General features: G+C 44.1%; 2 protein-coding genes across 2 annotated transcripts; one reads left to right on the forward strand and one right to left on the reverse strand.

Annotated features, from left to right (window-relative positions):
• Nucleotides 1-12,223: 12,223 nt before the first annotated feature.
• On the reverse strand, nt 12,224-14,433 carry PNRC1 (proline rich nuclear receptor coactivator 1). The gene is made up of 2 exons (XM_039726841.1): nt 13,865-14,433; nt 12,224-13,363 (listed from the first exon to the last, which is right to left on the reverse strand). Exons 1-2 carry the CDS (start codon nt 14,243-14,245, stop codon nt 12,923-12,925), a joined length of 822 nt encoding a protein of 273 aa, XP_039582775.1. The 5' UTR covers nt 14,246-14,433; the 3' UTR covers nt 12,224-12,922.
• Nucleotides 14,244-15,703, forward strand: BORCS6 (BLOC-1 related complex subunit 6). Its single transcript, XM_039727801.1, is given in 5 exon segments — nt 14,244-14,253; nt 14,360-14,427; nt 14,429-14,600; nt 14,603-14,684; nt 14,686-15,703. Coding segments are annotated over 5 exon segments (1,065 nt in total). The 3' UTR covers nt 15,419-15,703.
• Nucleotides 15,704-18,888: the final 3,185 nt, after the last annotated feature.

Below are 18,888 nucleotides of genomic sequence, written 5' to 3' on the forward strand. Positions count from 1 at the left end.
TATAAACATTCAGTTCAGTTATGAATACAGTGTGTGTTCTTGGCATCCTGCTTGTAACATAAGGATATGCTTTCCCACCAATCTGGGACAAATCCTCTCAAGGGACACTATACTAAATAACCATTTGATTTTAGATGACAGTTGAAGAATCAAAACATTTTACACAAGACCCATTGTGATTTTTTAAATCTGCTTATTCTTTTAATTCCTGTTCATATATTGAGTTAAAAGGGCTGAAAGGTATAAAATGTTTAAACATTTTATGTTTTAATCCTGTTCATTCTTAAACATTTTATACCTTTCAGCCCTTTTAACTCAATATACAGGTAACAGGGACAGATTGATTTTAAAGCTTTTCCAACCTGTTAGCATTGTGGAGATATATTTATACTCTCTGACAGGGAGAATCCTGTATGACAGGGAAAGGCTGAAGGCATTCAGCCATCCAACCCTCTGCCAGGTTCCATTTCAGATGATCAGAACTGGCCCTGAGTAACCTGGCCTGACCTAGCAGCCACCCCTGCTGTGAGCAGGAGGCAGGACCAGAAGACTCCTGAGGTCCCTTCCAGCCTGCATTACCTATGGTCAGGAATTGGGAGCTACTGTTTGCATTAGACTTTAATATGGCAAGCCTTAGCAAAGCAATTTTTCTGGAGTGCCAGAGGAACTTTCCAAGCCAAACTTTCCAAACGTGCAGATAGATCTGCAGCTCTCCCTGTGGTGTAGATATTCAGCTTATATGAGAAACACCTCAGGTACTCCACCTTGGAGCCACACACCTGCCTTGAAAGAGAAGAAGACATTGTTATAACTCATTGATATCCTCAAAATATACATCTCACTTCCTACAACAGCTGTGACATCTCTTTCTGCTCCTTCACTTAATACAAACCATGAGCCACAGCCACTGGAGGTCCCAGGAAGGTACATGGGCACTGCAACCACATCATGCTATGCACAGACCTTTCCATCAAGCAGGCACAAATCCTTGCTGCCCTCCCCTGGCAGCAGATCTGATGCCACCTCCTTGGCTGGGGAGGGTTAGAGACCATCTATTCGATGGCCTACAGCACACAACATGTTTCTTCCTGCCTCAAAGGGATGCACAAACAAGCCTTTGGATGATTACATCATTGAGGTGATGGTATAGGAACAACACATCCTTCTCACAAGGCAGGTCTCACCCTATCCATGGGGTGATCACCATCCATCATGTTTGCTTCCTTAGTGCCCCTAGTGGGATACACATTATGTAAGGGAAAGAAAATTATGAAGGTATGTGTAGAGTTTGTGGGGAGGAAATTATTAGTAACTTCATGGCTAGTGTGCAAACATGGACCTTTAGTAAGGCCCTGAGCAGGAACACAGGTTTAGTACCTGCTCAGTTTTGTTCTGAATTGTCACATCACTAAGCCTACTCACCAATAGAAAAAATAAGCATGAGTGTGTCTGTAGAGTCAGGTTTTAGACCCATGGTGACATTTTCTGTGACTGATTTCATTTGGTGTGCATGTTTGTACTTACTTTTTCTCAGAATTCTCTCCTAGCACTTTGAATGTCCTCTCCTTAGTAATGCAGAAGTGCTGCTCTCTGGACAGGAGACCCACACTTAGTTAAAAAGCTAAAGAATGAGAACTGTCCAGACACATGGTAAATGTTCCAGTGTGAGGTGCACTTTATCCATTATTATGAAGGACTAAATCATTAATGAAGCTTTTTTAGCTTCCTGGTCAAGATGTCCTTAAATTTTCATCTGTTACATATCTCATTTGCTTTCATCTCCTCCAGATTCTGTGCTTAGACAGGAATGTAGTAGACAGTAGACATGTAGACAGTTTACATGTAGAATATACAAAAGTTCTTATGAAATTACTTTGAACAAAGGCCTAGATTCACAAAAATTTGCCAGCATCATTTTCTTTTGAGGAGATGATATGGATAATGCTGTCTTTTAAATGTTTTCTTATATTTATTCTGCTGATTATATAATTCACAGCAATATTTTTTATTCTTCACATGACTAATTTGGTAGCACAAATCCAGAGTTGTCAGAAATCTGAATGCAAACAAACTATTCTTATAAATGAAAAACAGTGTTGTGAGGTACCTAGATATAAGATCCAGCAATATATATGAACACTGTTCACAGAATTGACAAGACAGATCAAGGATGCATGACTAAGATGTAATTTCTGCTAAAAAATACTTTAGTTTTCCTGAAGAAGTGCTGTAATAATAATCTGTTGGGTTTGCCTGTCAGAGTGTAGGTGACACTTCCACAGGTGAGACTTGAGAACTGAGATGACAGTCTCAGTTCCATTCCAGATCATTTTCATGCTGTATATTAATGGGGTAATCAAGGACAAAGTTACAATCTGAGTCATTACATGAAAGGCCAAAGAATGTGGAAAAATCAGTGTCAAACTCCCAGGAAAGGTTGTCAGGTTCAGGAACTGGTGTTTCCATCAAGAGAAAATCTGTCTTGGTACAGTGACACTTCAAGACCTCCATTAAATCAGAGTGACTGTTCATGTGAGGAAGCAGAGTAGAAGGAGAACTTCAGTTTCTGATGTTCTGCATCTAGATGCTGTTCAGGTGCCTGTGACATTAAAATGATGTCATGAGCACCTCCAGAACAAAGCTGAGGCTAAACTGTCAAGTCTTACAAAACCTGTCAAAAGCTTTGTTAATCAAAACAAACAAACAAAAAAAGCTAACTCAACAAAAAGGCTGAGTGAGTATGAAATAGGATCCATACTCTGAAGTGCAATGAGTTCACTTGGGTCAGATGAACAGTTAGGTTGGTTTCATGGGGTATTGTTAAAAGGCTTAGGTTAATCACAGTGAAAGGTGATGCACAGGTAATTTAGACAAGTAATCAATCATCTGGTATCTCATATCGAAATTCTATTTTAAAAGTCAAAACTAAGTATGTTCAGTTAAAAGTATTAGGGACATTTTGATAAGCTCTAATGTTTGTTTTTGTTTTATCATATGTAGAGGAGAATTTTCAGTTGTGAAAATGTATGGCTTTTAGGCTTTTAACTGAAATGCTAAACGTTTTAACTAGTGTTAGTTTTAAAATATGAGCACAATCCAAGCATACAATTTGATTGGTTCTAAATTCAGTGAGATGGTATGTCACAAATAAGTTGTTTTCAACTATTAAGATGCTTTTAATAAAAAAGAAACTTTAAAAGGCCTCCTTTTTTTCTTAAATATTTTTGCCAATTGAGTAATAGCTCTCATTAGCCATGAAGTTGCCTGTACATTCATGTAGTAGTGAATCTTTAATTTGTTACTTAATGGGCATCTAGTCTACAAAATATACTGCTGAAAAATGCTGCTAAAGTTAAAATCCATCAGGCCTGAAAAGTACTGTAACTGATTTACATTTATAAATACCATAATTAATCAAAATAATTACAAATATTTTTTTAAAAAGAGAAGTTTGAAAGAAAAATGGAAAAACATTGTAATTTACACTACTCTCTGATAGCTTACAGATTTCTTTGGAAATACATTACTTGATACCTATTTCTTCTATGCTCTGACTAGGTTAGTACTGACAATGTGTACCAGCCTAGATAAACTAGTGAAGTTCTGAGAAACAGAATTATTTATAATGTCCTCTAAACCTGATAGGTTTAAAAATAGTTGCCAGAAATATACATGTCCCTTCCTGTTTGCTGACTGTTAAGTTGAAGCCAGGGTTAGACAAATGTATCTAACTTTTAGGCCCTTGAATTATGACATATTCTACACTGTTTATCCTGTGATAAAAGGACAGGATAGAAAGCAACATCACACAGTTTTATTTATTGATATTTCCTCCAAAGTTCATAAGTTTGCAGAAGGAAATGTGATTTTTCTAAATTGTTAAAACCCCAGGGATGCAGTCATTAATACATCATGAGCTTGTGTTTTACAAAAGACTCTATTTCTAGTGTATTTTGTACATGGTGCCAAAAGTGCACCGGATGTTTTCTTTTAGAAATTAAGGTTTCCTGCCTAATTCTTGTTCTAATCTCCAGCTGCCTTTTTGGTAAAACATAAGCTGAACAAAAACAAAAACATTAACTTTTTTGTTGGTTTTCTTCTATTCTTTTTGGTTGCTATTCTTTCATTGTTCTGACACACCAGTATCACAGTAATTCAAAAATATTTTTGCCTAATAAATTACTGCCTGCTATTCTCTACAAATAAATACATTACACTGAGCCACAACTACAGACTGAGCTGCTGCTGGCTGCGTTTTCCATCTGCAGAGCCTTTCTCCAAACTGCCTGACGACATCACTTAGATTATTCTGACTCACTGTGATCTCACAAAGCCTCTGCCTAACGCAGGTATTAGCAGCAGCAAATATTAGCAGTGGACATCAACTGCAGCAGAGTAAAGGAGATAGAGAATTTTATAGAGCGGTTGAGTCTGCCTGTGATGAAAAATAAATACAGGGAAGGATTGATTTAATCTGTTTACATAACTGACTTTAAATTAACTTGCAATTAGGGCCTCACCAAGAATTACTCAGTGGTTATACCCTCCAGCTGCCCAATGCAAGCATGGGTTCTGGGCAAGGCTGTAATGATGAGGGATGAGCCACTGCTCCCCAAATGGGTCCTTTCGGGGCCACCCCTGTGGAACGCCAAAGCAAGCCACTAGAGGGAACTCAGCCTATGCCCTACAAGGCCTTGACACTGGGTTTTCCCTACTACTCACTTCCTTGGACCCTTAAGCATAGCACACATAAAGCTACATGCTTGTGCTTTAAAGACACCTGCGGCAGTAACTCCATCTGTGTTCTTTTCCATCCCGTATGCACGGGGCGCGTTTCATCTTTTCTCTCAGCAGTAATGTGGGTTTTTAATTTCTGTCCATTCTTTTCTTTCCTTGTCACCTCTGTGTCCACCCTGTGTCAATGCTCCCTGGATGTGAACCAAAAAGTTACTGAATGCACCTGTGGTTACTTTGTGTGTAAAATGCATTCTCTTGCATTTCTGGCACGGAAATTAAGGAAGGGTGGAGGTGTGCTAGAGTTCCTTAAAAAGCAATGTCAGGGAGGCTGGTTTCTATGTCAGCAGAGCTCCTTTCTCATCAGGTCTCAGCTTCCCACTCCTTCACCTTCTTCCGTATCTCAGTGAAGCCCAGAGGCAAAGCACATCCTTCTCAGTCCCAAGAGCACTGCCCACATCACCATCTCAGCAGTGTTAAAAGTGAGCAAAGCCCTTCCTAAGAAAATTGTGACTAAGATGGCATTTGGATCAAGACTGTAAGACTTGATCAAGATTATTTTTACTCTTCCGCCACATCTTCACACTGTTTTCCCATAGTATTTGAAAAGTAGGGCATATATGTGTTAAAAGTCATATAAACATACAACAGTTTGGAAGACTGGAAATAATGAATTGTAAGAGCAATACAGGTTAAGTCTTCAGTGTTGCCACGGGGAGAGGATAAAATCAGGATGTGTTGCCTGTGTAGAAGTTCCTGTTTCATTTGAAGGCTATTTAGAGATGTGGGCTGCCCTCTCACTGAGTGCTGCTTCTGGGGCTGTGAAGGGAAAACCAGAAAATCTGGGGTTTTTTGGAAGGCTGCCTTCTTTAAACATCCTGAAATACACTTTGATACAGCCATCAAAGCTGGCACATTTCAGAACATTACAGAGGCTGGTGGATATGTGATCCAGATGGGGGCTCACCAGAACTGGGGGTACTAACCTGACCCCTTTTTTTTACCCCAACACTTCCTAAAGACAGAAATTTTAAGGTGTATGTTGCTTGTTCATTTTTGTGTGCCGAGCTATGGCTATCCAGAGGTTCAGCATGTGTTCCCAACAGTATTGTAGTCAGAAAAATAAAAGAAATAGAAATTCATAACTGAAAAATAAAGAGGGAAAATGAAAAGTGTTGAAAATAGGAGTTAAGTTGAACTAACAATGCATAGGCACAGTTAGTTGATCAGAGTTATCTCTGTGGACAAAGTAATGGCACCTGTGTTACCAGTTTCTCTTTATTAAAGTTAACTTACATGCAGCAAGAAGTCACATGGCTGCTGTTGAATTCAGTCTCAATGGTTATAAATTTGAAAGATTACCCTTGACCAAAATGAGAGAAAACACAAAGGAGCAGTGTAAACTCTTTCCTTGAATTGCCTACAACACAACCGGGTTAGAAATGTTTGGCTAACCATGGAACTACCCCTGAACACTCAGACAGCCACTGTCCTACAGCAGGAGGCTGAGGAGTTTTGGACACATGCAACAAGCAGGCTGTACATGTGGCAGGCTCTCAAACAGCAGACCCAGCCTAGAAAATTAGATTAAAAGCCTTGGTTCATGAAGGTCAGAGCTGCAGACTGCATTTGCACCTTCCTGTATGTCCTCCTGCCAGTGACCAGCCCATGTCAGACCTCTCACACTTTCTGATCTCTAAGGAAAGTCTTCTTAAACTCCAATTGTTTGGGGTTTTGAGTTGTGTTTGACAGATTAATTCTGTGGTATCTGTGTGGACCAGTACATCAGCTGTTTCTAGCCCTCCAGGATATCAAGTGAGGTATGTTATGGTTATCAAGGCTTGACAAGTCAATTCATATCAGGTTGACAGGAGAAATCTCAAGAGAATCATTGCCCCTTGTAAAAATCTAACTGTCCTCTAGGAAAAAGCACATAGTGTCTTGGAGGAACTGTACCCAGAACACAGCAAAATAAATGTGGCACACTCAAATTGATTTTTCAGGTGAAAAAAACTACATGTATGAACATGTATTTGCCCAGAAGTGAGGGAAACTGAGAACAATTAAATGCATTTAGGAGGGAATACAAGAAAAAAGACACAGCTGCAGTGAAAAATAAAGAAAACAGTTGGAAAAAGTGATGGGAAGACTAGAGGTGTTAAGAAGGACTGGCTGGTGGTAGACAAAAACTGGATCAGTTGCAAATTGCATGTTCTGTCCTCCTGGTGGAAAATGTTCTGTTTTGGGAAAGACTGGGCCTCTCTCTTTCTTCCAGGATCTAATAAGAGGCAAAAGATAAAGCACATGTAAACTCAAGGAACTCTGAGGTTACTGTGCATGTCCATGGCCCTCTCAGCCAGCTGCTGGCTGCAGCATGTTTGTGCAGCAGTGGAGAGCAGCAGCTAATGAACAGAAACTGCTGACTTATCATCAGCCTCCCACTGCTGGCCATGGGGAGAGGACAGTGGTGTGTATAGATTATACACTGTATTAAAGGACCAAAAAAAGGGTGGAGAAAAGTGTAATAGTCATCTTTAATGTGCAAATTACTAAAACTATGGTGTAATAAAACTGTATACAACACGAAATCTAGGTGCATCTTGATTTATCTCACCAGTCCTATCAAACTACAAACATTTCTAAGCAGAACCTTGTATTAACTGCATTTCACATACTATACAGTGAGACAAGGAAGACTTGCAGGTCACACACACAACAAACCATATGTACTGGCAAAAGCAAAACCTAGCTGGACCTCCAGACACTGTGGTTCACCTTCTGGGTGAATGAACAGCCTACTGAGGGACCTCAAGCCAGCTAGTTCCCTTCTAGCATGCCTGTATTCCCAGCTGTAAAACATACAGTAGGCTTCTAACATACAGTAATGTACATATTTTACCTGGCTACTTCTAAAAAATTGTGAAAACCTGAGAGCAATAAGCACTTTTTCAGCATTTGGTGACACTTGAAGCAGCGCATTAAGAATGCTGCACCAAGGTGTAATTTCTAGTGACGAACAGTAGGTACTGAGCAGTCAGAGAAAAAGTCAGTTACACTATCTGCCATCTCACATGGTCATTCTCCAGATGGTCCCAGTCAAGAAGTAGAAACAAACTGAGTTTCATCTAGCCATTAAAATTCCTTAAATTTCCAGTAACATCAGCTACCTCAGGAGAGAATTTTTTCTTGCAGTATCTTTCCTTCCAACATTAAATAATGGTGACATCTACAGCACTTATCTCATCTCTTAGCTGACCTTGTTTTTCAGGGTATTTTTTTTCTCCCTGTCTCACCATTTTTTTCCCCTTTTCACTCCGTGTACACAGGAGAAGGGGCACAAAAAAAAAAATCATCCCTTTTTTATTACTTTTATTACTTTAGACAAAGAATGTCTAAAATTTGGACAAGGTCCATCAATTTACGACTTCATTAATTCCTACAATGACTTATTGCTATTCTAAATATGATAACATATAATTTGTGAATATCCTCATGCTAGGAATGAAATTTACAAAAGCTTCATGCTATATACACACAGAAGCAAATTACAGATCTCAAATTACATATCATTTTAAGTAAGGGCACACCTTATTCTTTGTTGTGCAGCTATGTCTAGGCAGTAAATGACACAAGAATCAGGTGATGAGAGAAACTAGAGGAAAGCCTGACTCTCTATTAACTCTCTTAAGCCCTTTATTAAATGTAGCTCTAGGTCTTGCTTCAGGAAATGAAAAACAAAGTAAATTTTATTTTGATGGCCATTGCCATCACCACTTGTTAAAGGTTTCAAAGGCCTACTTGATGAAAGAACAGTGCTTCATTAAAGAAGCACATGGCATCTTTAATGCAAACAGCAATCTCCTGCAAACCTTTTGCTTTATGAGCTTAAGAATGGCACAATGGCTGTCTTGGGGGAACTGTACCCAGAACACAGAGCAGACTCCTAACAGAAAACCATCATAGAAATTACAACAGAAAATAAAATCCCTTCAAAAGTTCAGTCAAGCATATAATATGAAAAAAAAAAATTAAAGAACACATTGTAAAATCAGAATTCAAAGAGCACAAGAAGTTGTAGAAGAAAATAAGAAATGTCTTTAACTGCATAATGGAAGTGTCAAGACTTTCCATCCAGAACCTGAAGGGAGCCTACAAGAAAGATGAAGAGAAGACTTTTTACAAGACCATATAGGACAAGGGGCTATGGCTTCAAACTCAAAGACAGTAGGTTTAGATAGACTTTTTACAAGACCATATAGGGACAGGACAAGGGGCTATGGCTTCAAACTCAAAGACAGTAGGTTTAGATTAGATATTAGAATGAAGTTCTTTGCTCTAAAGGTGGTGAGGCACTGGAACAGATTATCCAGAGAAAGCTGGGGATGCCCCATCCCTGGAGGTGCTTCAGGCCAGCTTGGATGGGACCTTGAGCAACCTGGTCTAGAGGAGTGTCCCTGCCCATGGCAAGGGGGTTGGAACTAGGTGATCTTTAAGGCTCCTTCCAACCCAAGCCATTCTACGATTCTATGACTCTATGTAGAAAATAAAGGTAAACTTATTTTCAAAATTACAATGGAACATAATCTATAATCTTCAGGCTTTATATAATCTACACAGCTTTGTACTTGATTTCAAAACGGCATAAATAAGAAAAAAAATCCTCAAGTGTGACAGTTGTCAAATGTTTTATAATGCAAAAGCTTAAAAAATAATCTGAAAATAATTAAAGTACTATTTAAAATTACATGCCTTGGATAAAATATTAATCAGATGGAATTAAATTTACAGTCTCATATGCAAATTGCTTAAGTATTCAGCAGAATTCAGCAAAATCTCTGAAGAGATCCTGGTGTAATAGAGTTCAAATGCACATAGAATTTCTAGCTCCTGTTGCATTAGGAGGCAGAAACATGTCAGCCTTAGAGCACTGAGCCAGCCATTATTAATGAAGCTGCTTAATGGGCTGAGCCTTAGCCACGCATGAGAACCCAACAACAGATACTTCTGTCCTGCATGAGAGCTAAATTTCAGAACCATCAATGCATAACATTTAACTGTTTAAAAGTAGGGTGGTAGTTAATTCTCAGCAGATTCCCCTGCAGTTCTGCACAGCATTGCACTAGACTTTCAAACAGAAAGTATTTCCATTATCTGAGGAGATAATGTTCAGTTTCCTTAATGACCTCAGAAGATTTAATAAGTTATTTATTTAATTCCTGTACAACAAATACATGACTAGCTGATAACACATCCACTAATTTTGTTCATTTTCTTCCTTAAAGGCTGGTCACGCCTTACATGTCACTCAGTAATTTTATATTACACTGCAAACAAGCCCTCCAAATATGACACTAATGTTTTGCTGGCTCTGCACTCAAAAAAGAGTACATTCATGTAATAGAATGGCTCCTTTTCGGGAAACTGGGACAAGGAATCTGTAAAAGTGAAGGAAATCTTGAGAGTGAAAAACCCTATAAGATGATATTGTAGAAACATAAGATAAAAAGCAGGAAAGTGACAAGTAAGGTGCAGAATAGGGTCCTAAATGATGGCCACGTTCTTAGTTACAGCTGGTCATGTTCAAGAGCGCGCTGCCCTTAGGCCTAACAGACAAACCTGTCCATTGTGCAGGAAGGGGCTCAGCCCAAAGATCCCAGCAAGACAGAAACATGAAGTGCCCCAACACTTCTGCGGGATCATTGACACAGACGTGTGCTAAATAAGCTTCGGGTTTTTTGCTACTGTTCAGAAAGACCAGATTGTTATCTTATCCTTTAGGGTCCAACAAGTTATGGGAAGTTTTAAGTTCCCAACGCTTCAGAAGTCTCAACCACCAGCTCTCAAAGAATTGACTGAAGAGCTGAGAACTATTGGCAATTAACATTTAATGAATTCCTTAACCCTAATGGATGTGTTGGCAAATCAGGGCAGGAACAAAGAGGTATGTGACTTTGATAAATTTCATCCAGGATCAGAGCTAGCATTCACTCTGTAAGCTCCGAAAGGGAAGAAGAGGCTGTCGGCAATGAGGTAACAATCAGGGGGATAAAGGACACATCCTTCTAAACAAGGCCAACCCACCGGCTCATGGAAACGCCCTCTTGTCAAACTAGTTAGCAAGATTCACGGCGACCAGACAAAATTAACCATTGCCTAAAGCTATGGGTAATTGTTAAGGCGTTTTGCTTTGCATTTGGGTGACACTCAGGCAAAAGAAAAAAAGGGGGGAAAAAAGGAGAAAAGCACAACGGCAGATCAATACAGCATTTACCAAATATAGCAAACTCGGACTTACAGTCTCCTTGAGTCATCCTCGGCGAGATTCCAGTGGTATTTTTCTTCGCCGTAATACTGTCTATGTTTAAACAAAATCCCACAAACAGAAAACCAGGAGGGGTTTTGTTCATTTTTAGAACAGAAGATGGGGGACACTAAATTAGAGAGTATTTAGATTAGGAAGGAAACTGGGTTGTTGAAGCCACACACTGACCTCGAGTACACCACCAGCAGTCTCTTTGGTGAGACAGGGAACCTCTAATTCTTTGGGGCAAACCAAAAATGTTCCATCAACCCTTAGTTTAGAGCATCGATAGCTAAATAGCCTAATTTTACAATTACATAACCAACATCCACAAGCAAGCCAAAAAATCCTTAGTTTCTAAGCTTCTGACCAAGCTCCTGTCAGGGCTGTACCTCTGAGTCCTGCCAATTGCTGCACGTGGAATGCAGCGCTGCACTGGACCAAGGCTGCAGCACGTGCAGCACGAACACCCCTAACTGCTCAGTCTGCGTCCCGAGGATGCTGCTCGCACCGGAGCCGCCTCAGCCGGACACAAGCAGCTCTCTTCTTCCTACCTCCCGCTCCTCTCCAAGGACACCAGCGTACAGAGACTGGATTTTGGGGTTTTTTTGGTGGATCCAAGAACTTTAAAATGCTTTTCTGTCTTATGCAAATGTCACGTACTTCCTAGTATTAAACACTAGATTAGGAAAACAACTGCAAATCTGTTACCTCTTCCACATGCCTGTCAGACTAATCCACAGTCCGATTCCTTAAGAATTTTAAGTCAGGGGGATGTGTTTTCCAGCACAGCTATGAGCAAGAGACTAATCTGGTGAAAAATACAAAATTCTACTTGCTCCATTCATTTTCTGTCACTGCTTACTTTTCCGCGTTGACTCATTTAACAGCCATTTAATACTATGAGAACATTTAAGGAGCATTCCCACGTGAATTTCAATGGCTAACTGCCCAACTTGATTGAACTCTCAATTTTCAACAAACAAAACAATCCTAGAATGACTTGTCACAAAGGTGGCTCTTTTTTTAAAACATAAGGAATTCTTGGTGCTTGATTAATCTCCTTATTTTCCCTGAGACAACTGAAAGACAAAGTATTTCTACCAATGCACTAGAAGGCTATCAAGTGATTTAAATTCACATACTTGAATTAAGAGACACACACTCAAAGAAAAACAGACACAGGTATAAGGGGAGGCCAAATTGTTTTATTTAATTTTTTAGTGACCAATTGAATTTTTGGCAGAAAGCTCTGCTCCTTCTTTTTTTTCTTGGTTTTTTTTTGGCTGTTTTTTTAATTTTTAAAGAAATCAGCAGTGCTCAAATTGGTGGGTTGGAATTTTAGTCAAATTCCAGTTAATTTTAAAAACAAGCAGATGAACAGGAATTCCAGATAGTTTCCAGAGCAGAGGGCAAAACTTCACATTTGTATGAGAATTCCATGTTTATACTTGATTGGGAGACAGAATGTAAAACTATTGTCAGTAGTGCACGAATAGAACATTCACATTTGATCTGGAACCTTAATCAGAAAGCTGTACTCTCCTTCCAAAATTTTCATTACCTTGTGCAAAGCAAGTCAAGTCTTCATGTGTCAAGCACACACGTAAAATTGTCCATATTTTATATACAAGACATCTACCAATCAGGCAGTGCAAAATACATCCTTTCATAACAAAACTAAAATGTACCTCTCAAAGTATGAACAAGAATATACACATAATACAAGATGTACACTATTTACACAACCATAAAAAATATAATACAAGGATTTTTTTTTATGTGATTATAAGACTTGACAGTCTTTTGCAATTTTTGTTGCAACAAGGCATGTTTAAGTTTCCTGGATGGAGTTTTCTTTGCCAATTACTCAAGAGATCTTGGAAACTACGCTTGAACTTTTAGGAGAGTTTTCAAATGGACTGCCATCAACTCCCTGTTTTGGTCAGACAGTTCAGCTGTGCCACCCACCCAGTGGCTGGGAGGCTTTGGAAGGACACTGGGAGATGGTGGGTCACTGAACTTTGCCCCAGCGTAATTTTCTTTTTGGCTCACTTCATTTAGGGCAATAGGTTTCTTGGACTTGGCATTTCTGAAGTTTTCTGTGTTTTTAAGTGGCTTTTTTTCCTGCTTCTGAACTATTTCTGGCGACACAGAATCCTGCCAAAAGTTCTCTATCTTTTTCGCCGAGGCGATCTTCGTCACTGGCGTGTTACACTTACTCTTCTGCCTGTTCATCTTTGGTTGTTCACACAGGTGGAAGCTGTGAACGGGCTGGCCGTAGGGGACGGCCGCCTTCTCTGTCTTTCCCATCTTGTTTTTTAAGAACTGCGGAGACAAAGAACAATCAAGTCAACCACGACGCCTCTCCTCCGCGCTCCCTCACCGCCCCCGACACTTACTGAAGCGCCGGGGGCCACCTCGGCAGGGGGAAGGGCACCGAGAAGCCTTCTCCCCGCCACGTCTCGCTTATCCCACAGCTCGTCCCGCCGCTCGGCCGGCCGCGGCGGCTTCGGCGAGCGCGGGGCGGGGCTGGCGCGCGGCCAGCGCCAGGGCTAAATCCGGCTTGTTGCTGGGGCGCAGCGCCGGCCGCCCATTGGTGGGCGCCGGGCAGCCAATCGCCGCCCGCGGTTCTCCTTCGGCCCCGCCCCGCCCCGTCCGAGCGTAACGGAAACTCTGCCGCCCCCCCGCGCGCGCCCCCCTCGCCGCTCTGAGGGGGCGCCCCGCTCGCCGCTCCCCCCGCCCCGGGGGAAAGGCAGCACCGGCGGCCGCCTCGCCGGCACCGGGAGCGGGCTGGAGCGAGGACAAGTTGCGCAGCCTTGTCTTTACCTCCTTCCTGAGGGGTTTGCCGGGCGCGGGTCTCGAGGGGGCAGGCGCAGGGGGCTCCTCCGGGGCGGCGTCCGTCACCAAGTCGGTTCCCAGCGGCGTCCGTCTCCCCAGCCCGGCGCGGTGCTGCTGGTACTGCTGGTAGCGGCTGGGCAGGAGCCCCGCGGGGCCGGGCCGGATCTTTCCCTTCCTCCGCCGCACCCTCTTCAGCGCGGGGCGGGCGCTGCCCCCCGGGCCCGCCAGGCAGCAGCTGGGCTGGTTCTCGCAGTTGCTGTCCCCGCGCCGGAGGCGCTGGAGCAGGGCGGAGGGCGGCAGCCGCCGCGGGTCTTCGGTGCCCGCCGAGATCCGAGCCAGGAAGGGCGGCGGCGCCGTGGTGGTAACCATGGTAGGACGTGGGTACCCAGAGTTGTGCCGGGGAGAGGGGTCAAGCCCAAGCAGGGACGAGCGGGTCGGGTTGCTGGGCAGGGTCTGCCCGGGCTTTGTGATGGGGTGAGGAAGTGGTGGCGCAACCAGAGCCGCCGCTAGGAGAACATGGCGGGGGAGTGAGGCGAGCCACCAGCAGCTCCCCGGTGTTGTTACCCGGGTGCGCCCCGCCCACTTCCGCCCCCGCGCCAACCGCCGCGCGCGGACGGCGCCAGCACCGCCCCTCTCCGCCGCGCTCCGCCAATCGCGGCGGAGCGGCGGCCTCTCTGCCCTCGCTCCAGCCAATCGAAAGCGACACAAACACTCGGGGCCACGCCTCCCCTGGGGGCCGCCCAATCCGGGCAGGCCCGCCCCCGGTCTCCGAGTCACGGGCTCGCAGTGCGCGGCGGGCGGGCGGCGCTCCACCGGCCAATCGGGATCCGCGCGAACCGCCGAGGCCACACCTCCCCGGGCCCCTCAGCCAATCGCGGGAGACGTAAACAGGCGTCGGCGCGCCCCCGGGGGGCGGGGGCAGCGGGCGGGCACGCGTAGCTCGCCATGGAGGAGCCGGGCCCGGCGGCCGCGCCGCCGGAGGGGCGGGGGCGGGACGAGCGGAGCCTGGAGGCGCTCAGCCTGGCCGGCGGCGGAGGGGCGGCGGTGGCGGGCCGGCAGCTGTCGGAGGGGCGGCGGGCGACGCTGGCGAGCGCCCTAGAACTGGAGGGGACGGTGCTGCGCGAGGGGCGCCTCACCCAGTTCGTGGCCAACAACCTGGAGCGGCGGATCCGGCTGAGCGGCGCCCCGCGGGGCGAGCCTGCGGCGGGGGGCGGCGGGTCCTCCATCCCCGCCATCGACCCCGGGGCGCTGCAGGACGTGGTGGCCCTGGCCGGGCAGGTGGCGGCGCAGGTGGACGAGCTGCTGCGGAACGTGCACTGCGGGCTGCAGGCGCTGACGGCGCTCAGCGTCGGCTGCATCCAGACCTACCGCGACGGCGTGGAGAGCCTGGGCGAGGCGGCCGACCTCAGCATCCGCGCCATGTACGCGCTGGTGGCGCGCTGCGAGGAGCTGGACCGCGCCATGCAGCCCGTGCCCGCCCTGGCCAAGCGCATCCGGGACATGAAGGGCACGCTGGAGCGGCTGGAGGGGCTCTGCAAGTAGCTGCTCCCGCCGCCGCTGCGCCGTGCCGGCAGCGGGGCCTGGGGCTGCTGCTGCCGCTCCGGCGGCCCCACGGCTCGCGGTGTCCGCGGCTCCCGCCTGCACATCCTCGCTCGCTCTCCCCGTGCGGGACTTGCCGGCAGCAGTGGCCAGATCGCCTGTGTTGGTCCGGACGAAGGGAGATTTTTGCGGCGGACGAAGGAGAAAGTCCCGGTTGAAAACCGCGGGGTACATGGCAGATGGTGCTTTTTAGCTTCAGCTCCATTAAAGAATTTGGATTCCACATGCCTTACGCTTTCTATTTATTGAGGGCTAAGAGAAACTAATGAGTCTTGATTAAAAGTAGCTCTTAATTTTTTTTTTAATCAAAGTCAAAATTCTTTTGAGTACCTGCTTGATGCTTACAGGCATCTGTGCTTATTTGTAGTTGATTTGGAGTCTGAAGAGTAATTCTCACCTATGTTTTCACAGCAAATAAACTCACTGAACACCCTGTTTCGTACAGGACAATTTTAAGATAAGAGTAAGTTTAATACATATAGCAAAGACAGTTTTTTTCTGAGAAGAGTATAAAGTCCATGGAAGATAATTGAGATTCTGATAAGAACTAATCATAAGCAAAGTCCTAAATAAAAGCTTTCAGATGAAATGTGCTTTGCCTCTATTAATATTTACAATTTTCACGGTGTAAAAGTTTAAATGGCATCACTGTGAAATGATCCTGTTATTTTGTAGTTTGCTTTTTCGTTTTTTTGGGGTTTTTTTCCTTTCCAGTTGGGAAAATATTTAATTACATGAGGAATGCAAGTACATGATGACATTACGTGGGTGTATGACTGACATAAAATGACTGCTTTGGAATAATTTGTGTAACTTGAGGCTTTTGTATATGCATCACAGTGTGCAGAAGTGGTTTTGCTATCTCAGGGAGTGTTTCCTCTGAGACCTGAAAGCTGAATTCTCTGCTTGCTGATGTTCCTATTAAAAAGCCTCTTTGGTGATGCTCTTAGCGATCTGTTTAGGTCGCAGATGTCCCTGTAACAAAATTTCAGCAGAAAAACGATCAATAGTCTTATGTAAGTGTAATAGTGCTTTTGGTGACCAGGGGCTCATAAAAACACTGGAATGAAGGTAGCCAGAAGTACTGCTCTAGTCCCGTGCCTGTGGTTGAGGAGCAGACAGGTTTACGATGGGCAGAACTGCTACCCCATCATAATCTCCTCCAAAATGCCAGGTGAGGGATGGACACTGTGATACCCTGTGCTTCTGCATACAGACAATACTGAGTTATAACAAAATCATTCATGTTCGTGCCACCCTGCTTTGCACGATGCCAGTCTCTGGCCTGTTTTGAGCCCCTCGGCGTGGCCATGTCTTTCCCCCGGCACAGGGGAGTGTTTCATGTGTGGCCTTGTAGCCCTAGCAACGGGATGAGACTGGAATTGGGCTGTGCCCAGGTAGGGCTCTCTCTGCTATTGCGTGCTGGGGAATAGCTGTGGCTCCAGGAGGGGACCAGAGACCTAACAGAAGTTAGGGGGAAGAAGAAGAACTGAACTGCTGCTGCATCCCATGGGCCTAGAAGACACTAAAGATTGCTTAATACCACAGCAGCAGCAGCAGCTGCACTTTTAATAGTTTTGTTATTCCTGGGAAAGTTTGAACTCGTCTATTATGCAGATGCAGTAGTTTTGCTAAGTGTGTTTGGTTTACGCCAAGAGCGAACACCAAAGGTTGATCTTGCACAATTTGTGAGCACTGTTGAAATGTACAGGAAAGACTTGCAAGCTTATTTGTATAGCCACATATGTACAGCTACTCTTCACTCACACAAGCCAAGGTGTAGCCTTTAAAGTGTTTCAGTACACTCTTGGGTTTTGATAGTCTTTCATTTGCAGTCATCTTCATTCAGTGCTAATTCCCTACTAAAATTGTTGAGTCTGTAGAATAAAGTTATTACTTTTATGTTTTTGATTGTTAGTGATTCGTTGTTGTTGAGGTATTTCACTTATTGTATTTCTTATTTGGAAAAATAATTTGAAAGCTAATTTAAGCTCTGCTTCTGCATCTGCACAGAGACCTTTTAATGTGATTGCAGAGCTGGTTTCAGTCTAGGTCCTCAGGCAATCATTTCTGACAGTGATGTCATTCATGTGATGAAAAAGGAATGACTGACTCGTGAATTGCAAGCATGAAGAAAGCAGTAATTACGCTGTTTGGGTTTGTTTTTCTTAATATTTTTCTGAACACATCAGCTTTTTTGAAGGGCAGACTTAACTGAACTTGTTGAAGTGACTTTTGTTCCCTGGTGTCTGCCTTGTGCCTTTGCCATCCCTGGGGCAGGCTCAGCCAAATCAGTGTCAGCCTGTTCTGTGGCCCACAATTGGTATGGGTTGGTAAGCCCATGGCTGCTGTGGTTTCCAGCCCCCTGTCCATACCAGCCTCCATTACTCAGGAATGGTGACACTTGCCAGCGTTGGTGTCAGCGCAGCCCTGGTGGCAGCCCTGCCCCTGAAATCCCGTGTGAATCCCTGTGAGCAGCTCTGTCACTTCTGGTGAAGCTGCTCCTTCTGCAGCCATACCCTCTGTGCTGCCCTTTTGATCCTAGTCCAGGCTTTCTTGTGAACATCCTGTGTTAATTCTAGCACCTTCCAGCTTTTGGATATTGAGAGTGAAAACTTACAAGTTCTTTTAGCCTTTTTTGCTTAGTCTGTGGGTGAGCAGCGTAAAACCATGTTTGGGTTTTCCAGGACCTTCAAATGGCTTGCATATATTTTCTTGCTTAGTCACTCAGTGTTACAATTGGTTACTTTCCTTATCAGCTGCCAAGTGAAGTTTCATTGTAACAAGATGGGCAAGGTCAGGGAAGAAAATTAACAAAATATAATGATGTGCGTAGCCCCAAGCAAAGCCAAATGCAGAATTTTTTGTGGACTAAGAATGACTTCTCTACTCTGAGAACCACCACTCCATTAGAAAGTGGCTTAGCCTGATAATTTTTTTTCAAGTGTGAGGTCTGACTGGAATCTTTTTTCTGATTAAGGTATGGTTGGTTCTGCTTCATTCAGTGCATTTTTAGTCTTCTCTCCTTTGTGAGGTTTTCCATTTCCTGACTCTGATCCACTTCTATAGCTGTGCTATTTAAAGAAGCCTTACCACATAAAACCTTACTACAGCTGGGAAAAAACCTGGTCAAACAAAGCAAGAATGAACTTCACTTTTTTTTCCAGTGTTGCTTAACGGCATTAAATGTTCAGTAAGTAAATGCATCAACTTTGTGTGTGACTTGTATCTAAAATGCACAAAATTTTTGGCTGCAATGTGCAGCTTTTAGGTGGTACTTACTCCCATGAGTAAAGTCTTGACTGAGTTACCAGTGTGAGGAACAGCATGTGAGTTGAATCCAAGAACAAACCTCTCAGCACTACAGATGCAACTATTTTGAAATGGTTCCAAACAGCATGGTTGTACTACCA

Source organism: Passer montanus, unplaced genomic scaffold, assembly GCF_014805655.1.
Source record: "Passer montanus isolate IOZ18808 unplaced genomic scaffold, ASM1480565v1 scaffold11, whole genome shotgun sequence".
Classification (NCBI taxonomy): domain Eukaryota; kingdom Metazoa; phylum Chordata; class Aves; order Passeriformes; family Passeridae; genus Passer; species Passer montanus.

Coding starts and splice junctions, on each gene's coding strand:
- PNRC1 (XM_039726841.1), bottom strand. CDS start 14,245: ATGGTTACCACCACGGCGCCGCCGCCCTTCCTGGCTCGGATCTCGGCG. Junction 13,364..13,864: donor GCAAACCCCTCAGGAAGGAG/GTAAAGACAAGG, acceptor TTGTCTCCGCAG/TTCTTAAAAAACAAGATGGG.